This window comes from Gekko japonicus, unplaced genomic scaffold (assembly GCF_001447785.1).
Source record: "Gekko japonicus isolate JY-2015 unplaced genomic scaffold, Gekko_japonicus_V1.1 scaffold1499, whole genome shotgun sequence".
NCBI classification, from domain to species: Eukaryota; Metazoa; Chordata; class Lepidosauria; order Squamata; family Gekkonidae; genus Gekko; species Gekko japonicus.
In genome coordinates this window covers 101,947-109,697 of record NW_015160885.1, presented here as the reverse complement: position 1 = coordinate 109,697, position 7,751 = coordinate 101,947, and the positions used below count along the sequence as shown (strand labels likewise).

General features: G+C 48.8%; 1 protein-coding gene across 1 annotated transcript in view; it reads right to left on the bottom strand.

Moving 5' to 3' along the window:
- Positions 1–7,751, bottom strand: part of ERBB4 (erb-b2 receptor tyrosine kinase 4) — a gene marked incomplete at its 5' end in the record, with an annotated part of 401,399 nt that overhangs the window by 316,591 nt on the left and 77,057 nt on the right. Inside the window, 2 exons of the mRNA XM_015423413.1 lie at positions 87–205; positions 4,345–4,477. Of these exons, the coding sequence (XP_015278899.1) occupies positions 87–205; positions 4,345–4,477 (252 nt within the window). The remainder of the gene's footprint in view (positions 1–86; positions 206–4,344; positions 4,478–7,751) is intronic.

Here is a 7,751-nt window from a genome sequence, read left to right as displayed (position 1 = left end):
CCCCTTGTTATACTTATAGAAGCGCTAAGGGCAGATTCAAAATTAACAACAAATTATGCTGTAATGGTGACCGCCTGCTCTGTTACCCTGATGTGCACTCGTTCTACTTACGGGTCCCCTGCATGTGATCCTGTTATTCTCCATCTTCTCACACTGGGGGTCGCACTCCACACAGACGGAACCGTTGGCAAACTCCCGGAATTCACTAGGGAGACAATATTGTATTAATTTCGTACATTTCTTAATTGCTTTCTCAGAGTTCAAACATTTTATTGACGCTCGTTCAAATCACTTGTTAAAACGCATATACTCGTGGAACAACAATCCGCAGCACCGGATTGCTCTGCTCTTGAACCTCGTTGTCGAAGGCCCCTTTGCATGTTGGACGGAATGTTGAAAGGGAGGAACGGTTACAGCCCCACAGTGATCATTTCCCAACAACTTTCATTCAAAAGAGTAAAGTTTATTGAGTACAGTAAAGGCAGGTCTTCCGTGCACACATTCTGTGTTAGGACTACCGGGAAACACGCCAGTGGGGAGTTATACATAATTCAAAGGGGCCCCCTGATGACCCAGGTCCAATCGGCATCAGCGAGAGCCCGCCTAAGCTAACAGGTCAACATTCCCAGGGAAAGCAGTAACGAGGTACCAAGGTCACTATCTGAGGCTACATAGATAAGAAGACCGTAAGAAGAAACAAAACTTAAGATTCCAGGACTGGAGCAGACCAACATCTTCCCCCACCCCACCAGCCATGGCAGCAACAGCAGAGGTTCGGCTGACAAGAACTTTGAGTCAACGGGCTGAACCAAAGACATCACTTTCCCCTGCAACTCCCTCCTCCTTGAACACTCACAACCTCTCCCGGGGGAAAGGCAGCTGTGGGAACGGGATGCAGGGGAAAAGGTCAAGTGCCTCTCTCCTGTGCGTCTGCTGTATATCAGCCCTTAACCCTCCTGCTCTGTAGCTGTCCAGGGGGATAGGCAGATCTAGCCTGACAGCCACATCTTACTGTAGGCCAGAGGTCACCAGTGGGGTGCCTGAAGGTGGCATACTGCCCACCAACAACTTTCCTGGCACCTGTCAAGTGTTTTTAGAAAGGAGGTGGAGCTTTTGCCCAGCAGGGCTTCTGAATGGCCACTGGAAATCTGTTGAAGGGTTACTATTAGAATTATGTGTAACCCTCATGTTATGTCTGGACACGAGCAATCTTCCACTCCGGCTTACCTGCTGCTGGAGGCATGCCTGGACGTGTCTGCAGGCCACCTAGAGGAAGCGTGGAGAGGCATGTCTGGGCTTGCCCGGGCAGGCCACCTAGTTGGAGCTTGAAGCCCCAGAACAAAGGCAGGCGGGATCCTGGGACCTGCCTGCGGATTGGCCCCTGAGGGCAGACAGGCAATCTGGAGCTTGGAGGCCATTTGAGCTCACCAATCACATGGGGGCTGGGAGTGGCTTAGGTGTATATAGTTAGGGCAGTTGCCCCATGTAAAGCGTTCCTGTTGAGATGCAACAGTGGGAGGGGCTTCTGGTGTCCCAGCCCCACTGCTGGACCTCCTGATGGCACCTGGTATTTTTGGCCACTGTGTGACACAGGAGTGTTGGACTGGATGGGCCACTGGCCTGATCCCACATTGGCTTCTCTTATGTTCTTATGTTCTTAACTGCTGCTTGCTGAAATCACTATGCCTTCGCCTCTGCCATGTTAAACCCACTATTTAACACCTCACACCCTGACCATGTGTGGTTGTTCCCCTCATCCTGTGGCAGCCATTTTGTAGTTGGCTCCACCTCTCACTGCAGCCATTTTGTAGTTGTGCCCACCGTGCTGCGTCACAATCCTAAAGATGCCCACAGGGTCAGAAAAGGTTGGTTGGGGACCCCCGCTGTAGGCAATCCATCCTCTGGTGCAAATAAAATGTAAAGACCGCCCATCCTCGTGGTGGGAGAAATACCAAGAGGGAATCCAACCTAAAACCTAGAGGAAGTGGTAATAAAGGCGCACGGTTCTTGCCTGGTCACCATGTTCTCTTTGCAAAGCTGAAGCTGCATGTACGAGAACATTAAGTGACTTCTTGGGAGTGGGGTGGGGATCAGAGAGAGAGGAGGATTATCGCCGAGGAGAACAATTACGAAGCTCGAAATGATCCTGTCTTGAAATTCAACTTTGGCTATATATGAGCACTTTTTATTCTTTATAGCATCGTACTTGTCTATCCAGGGGAACAGTGGCTAAAATTACACTGAGGATGAGTTTGTAAAAAGGCTTTTTTTTTTGGTACAGATTTTGAAAAGAAAAAATCTTTCAGGGAAATTGGCTTTGATTACGAGATGCTAATGGGTAATCTGGACTTCTTTCATACACCCTCTGGATAGGCTCTCTCCCCCCCCCTCCAGCCTCCGCTTTCAAAAGCAGCTTAGCACATGCTTAATTGAAGCATATTGACTTCTTACGTTAAATACACTTCCTCAAAATCAGCCCCGAGGGGAGGGAGTGTGTTCAAAGGGAGATTCACTCAAAATGCAACTTCTGAAAATCAATTAAGACAAAGTCGCGGTGCCGTGGATTTTTCACTCCTGAGCATTCTGGGGACAGGGCATTTTCAGGAGATGCAACCCCCACAACTTTTTCCCCAGCCTCTTCTTGCACCCGTTCACACTTGCCACCTCGGCAGCCGTAGGCTTGGCAAACCTTTAACTTTTCTGTCAGGGAAACTTGTCTCAGTCACAACAGGGTCCCAGCCAGTCAGGGATCACACAGGGTCTGCGATAACAGCCCAGTGCCACCCAGCCAATCAGCTCCCCTGTCACTACATTATGAAGAAAGGCCAGCCAGCTGGCAGACCAGCCTGTTTGTCTGTGGTGGCTCCATTGTCTGCCTTCATGGGGCATGTTGCTCCCAAGCACATTCTCGCTATCTGCTGATCTCCCCCAAGGCAAGGAAAAAATTACCAAAAAGGGGGGTACTTTTCGGAGAGTGTGAAAATGTTAATGCAAACTGGCCTCCTGTGTTACTTTTTTTTCTTTAAGGTAAGGCTTTTAATCGCTAGAGATTTAAATAGCATAAAAGACGGAATACTTCACTTTTAATTTAATGATGCGTACATAGGGGCTGTGGTGGCTCAGAGGTTAAGACACTAAGCTGCAGACCGGAAGGTCTGTAGTTCGGCAGTTCGGGACCCGAGTGTGCCGCTTGACAGAGTGAGCTCCCGTCTCTGGCCCCAGCTCCTGCCAACCCAGCAGTTCGAAAGCAAGAAACTGGAAGTAGATAAATAGGCACCACTTTGGTGGGGAGGTAGCAGCGTTCCATGCGCCTCGGCGTCTAGTCATGCCGGCCACATGACCACGGAAATGTCTTTGGACAGTGCTGGCTCTTCAGCTTGGACACGGAGATAAGCACTGCCCCCTAGAGTCAGATCTGACTGGCTTTCGAGCAAGGGAAACCTTGACCTTTACCTTTAATGCATCGATGTAAATACTCAGGGCACTTCGACACATGTTCTTATCAAAGCTGTTGTACCAAATACACAAATAAATAAAAGCTAACCTGGAGAGGGACTTGAAACGCTATCTGCTGGGATAGCCATTCAAACTCTGCCCCCCTCATTCCATTATCTGCCTGTTAACTTAATCAGAAAGTACTTGGCTGATATGGATTAGCTCTGGATCAATCAGAAGGGGGCAATAAATGCCCCGGTCCCAAGTCAGTCAGGGTCATAGCCAAGGCTCCCTCTAAGCTATAGAGCCTTGTGAGCAAAAATTCTACTTTGTGAGCTCCTGGGTATTAAAGTTGTGAGCGAGCGATTGGGCTGCTGCATAAATTAGTTCGCTCTGGAGCCCTCCTTTCTGAGCTGAGATGAAAATGTGTGAACTGGAGGCTAAAAAACTGTGAGCTAGCTCACACTCAGCTTAGAGGGAACACTGGTCACAGCAACTAACAGCCTGGGACAAAAGGGGGGAGGGGGGAGCAACACCCTTCATAGGCAACTTGAGCCTGTGAGCTACCAGTGAATAATTCCCTTAGGAAAATCTCTTCCATTTCAGAGGAGATTGCCAAGCAAAACAGAATTACCTTTAAGAGTGGGTGTGCAGACTCACAATCTTATATTTTGTGCATTTGCGGCTGATAAGCAGGTGTGGGTCTGAGGGGTCATTGCCCCCGCCCGGCACCAGAGAACTATGAACACTTTGTCCTTATCCCTTGCCACTCATTTCAATAGGCTTATACTGGAGTAACGCCGCACAGGATTGCACTGTTGGAACCTAACAGTACGCCCCTTCCGTAACCACTATGAGCACATTTCTAGTAAAGCCCAAAAGAAGGCTGAAGGGGGGGAGAGAGCTTACCCCTCATACAGATTGCAAGCCTCCACACAGGTCCTTCCTCTGATGAAGTGCTTACAGGACAAACACTGGTCCGGCCCGGGGCCCCAGCACCCGTCTTTGGAGCACAGGCGGCTGCACACCATCCCCTCCGCGGCTGTGAAAGAAAGACAGGAGAGCGACAGCTTGTGAGGCATTTCCCTGCTACACAGGAGGCTCGATCCTGAGACTCGGAATACATGGAACACGTGAAGCTGCTGTAGACTGAGTCAGACCGTTGGTCCATCGAGGTCAGTGTTATTTCTTGATTTATTTATTTCGACTTATATTCTGCCCTCCACTCATGGCAGGCTCAGGGCAGGTTACATCAAATTGGATTTAAAAATGCAATATACACCATTAACACAGAGGAATTTCACATTACCCTTTTTAACCGTTTAGAAGCCGTTTTTGATCTGTCATGGAGTAAACCGGTATAGGGCTGCCATTTCACACATGGCTTTCCCCTTCTGGTATAGAGCTGGATCTGAAGTGGTTTGCCATTTCAGACTGCACCGCTTTTCCTCGCTTTTTCCCCGCCGTTTCTCGCCCATGCGGGTGATCTCCAGCTTTTTTTAAAAAAAACATTCGCTTTATAGCGCTATAGCATTATAACAAAACACTCCAGGCATTTCAATGGGTTTGATATAATGCTGTTGCGTTATAGCGCTCTAAAGTGAGCGTTAAAAAAAAAGCCGGAGATTGCCCGCGCGGGTGAAAAACGGTGGGAAAAAGCGCATCGGAACTGGGAGAGGAAACTGAAGACTACTTGGAAGCGGTTGACAGGTAAAACGCTTCAGCCCCGTTTCCTAAACGGGATAGAAGTGTTTGTGTCTGAAATTACAGATATATTCCAGTAGGGAACCGGTTCTAAAACGATTCTGTCTGAAATGACAGACCAGAAATCGTTTGGGAACCGTTCCTCTTCCGGATTATATCGTCTGTCTGAAATTCCTCACAAAACACTAGTAAAATACCACAATAACCTTATCCGGTGCCCGTTGACATTAGAACCTCGCAGATGTCATCTCTGGTATGCAGTTCTGACCCACTGAGGGGAGGCCCAGTAACGAGAGGGGGACATCTGTCACCATAGTTAAAAAGCCTGGCGGAAGAGCTCTGTCTTGCAGGCCCTGCGGAACTGTAAACGGCCCCGCATGGCCCTCATCTCGTATGGCAGCTCATTCCAGCAGGTAGGGGCCAGGGCTGAAAAGGCCCCGGCCCTAGTCGAGGCGAGATGGACAAATGGAGGTGCTCTGCCTCTGCATAGCGACCCTGGACTTCCTTGGTGGTCTCCCATCCAAATACCAACCAGGGCTATGTATGCCAGCCTGGCCTCTTTGGAAGACAACGGTGGAATAACTTTCAGTTGGGTTAATGATTCCAGTTTCCTATCTGGATGCTCGGTGGCTGCATTCAGACGCGGTGGCAGCTCATGGTAAACCCTTGAATACATACGTCAACAGACGATGTTGCCTCCCACGAGCCCGGCCCTTGGTCTATCAAGGCCAGGCGTCTCAGGCTCTCGGGTCATGGTCATTCCCAATCCCTGCTACCTGATCCTTTCAGCTGGAGATGCCAGGAACTGAAACTGGGACCTTCTGCATTGCTCTACTGCTGAGTCACGCCCACTTGGGAACACGGACTCTTGTGCGCTCTTTCCCCCCTTCCCCCTGCACCCATGGCTCAGAAATTAATCAGTTCTGCATCTGTGACAAACCACATTCTGTATGAATGGCAAAAATGTCATTTATATCCTTGACTCCAAACCAAGTTTGCAAACTACAGTTTAACCCTGCAGTTGAGCCAAGTGAACAGACCATCCTTTGCAATATTGACAAATGCTCATATTGTTACCAATGAGGAAGTCATTATTTCTACATGAGGAGAGAAGCAGCCCATGAGTTTGAGAACTTTCAGTTTGTGCATGGGATAGAGCAGGCAGAGAAAGAAGTCTTTTTCTCCCTTTCTCACAGTACAAGAACTCGTGGGCACTCCATGAAATTACTGAGCAGTCGGGTTAGAACGGATAAAAGGAAGTACTTCTTCACCCAAAGAGTGATTGACACATGGAAATCACTGCCACAGGAGGTAGTGGTGGCTACAAGCATGGACGGCTTCAAGAGGGAATTAGATAAGCATATGGAGCAGAGGTCCATCAGTGGCTATTAGCCACAAGGTATAGATAGGGGCTCTCGGTCTGGGGCAAGGGATGCTCTGTCTTCTTGGTGCTTGGAAGGGGTCAACAGTGGGAGGGCTCCTAGTGTCCTGTCCCCACTGCTTGACCTCCTGATGGCCCCTGGTATTTTTGGCCACTGTGTGACACAGAGTGTTGGACTAGATGGGCCACTGGCCTGATTCAACATTGGCTTCTCTTATGTTCTTATGTCTGTGTCTGTGAATGCAGCTATTACAATAAAGGAATGCAGAATGGAACTATTATATCATTAAACATGCCATATATTACATTTAAAAGTCCCATGTAGCCCGTTTTCCTGAAAGTGGAACCTTCTGGAAAGTCATACATGGAAATGAACCTCTGTTCCCAATGAAGATGAACAAGTCCCTCTACTCATATAAGAGGGGAAACCTCACAGAAATCTTTCATTAAAAAACCTTTCCTTGTCAGCCACTTTTATTAAAGGAGAGTTCCGCCGACAGTTATTACTGCACTAATTAAACAAGCAGGAATCAAGACAATTAGGCTATAAAGATTTACAAACTTAATTGACTGAAGGAGAAACCTGCGGCTTTCCAAAACAGAACTGATAAATGATTCCAAAGCACTGAGGGGCTGTTGAATGGCTCTTCCCTGTTGGCGCTCGTCTGCTACCCCCAATATCAGGGAAGAAGGGGGGTGCCACTATGTTCTTCTGACCCACTGTTCGTTCTGCCAAGGGCTGCCAATGTTCCCTCTAAGCTGTGGAAACCATCTTTCCTGAGCTAAGACAAAAATGTGTGAGCCAGAGGCTCAAAAACTGTGAGCTAGCTCACACTAACTCAGCTTAGAGGGGACACTGGCTGGCACCCCCTTCTTCATAACACAAACATGAATCACAGTGTACCAGTCACACGTCCAGAGAGAATGCTCCGAGAGACTGCCCGCGGGAGCTCGCGAGTCATCAAGATTTTTCTGGGTTGCTTCGGGACAGGTGGTTATCAGGGCTCACATACAACAAAGAGACTCAATGGCCGAGTTCAGACTGGCAGTTTGGCCCGGCAGCCAAACGTTTCAGGAGCATTTCAGGATCGGATTAAAGGGGCGGGTTCACACAGGCACATCTGTCAGGCGTCCCCCAGCCGTACTCAAGCCGTCTTGTGCCGCTTCCCTCCCGAGTTTACAAAGTACCAGGTGAAAGTGGTAGCAAACCGTGTGTAGAGCGGGTTGATTC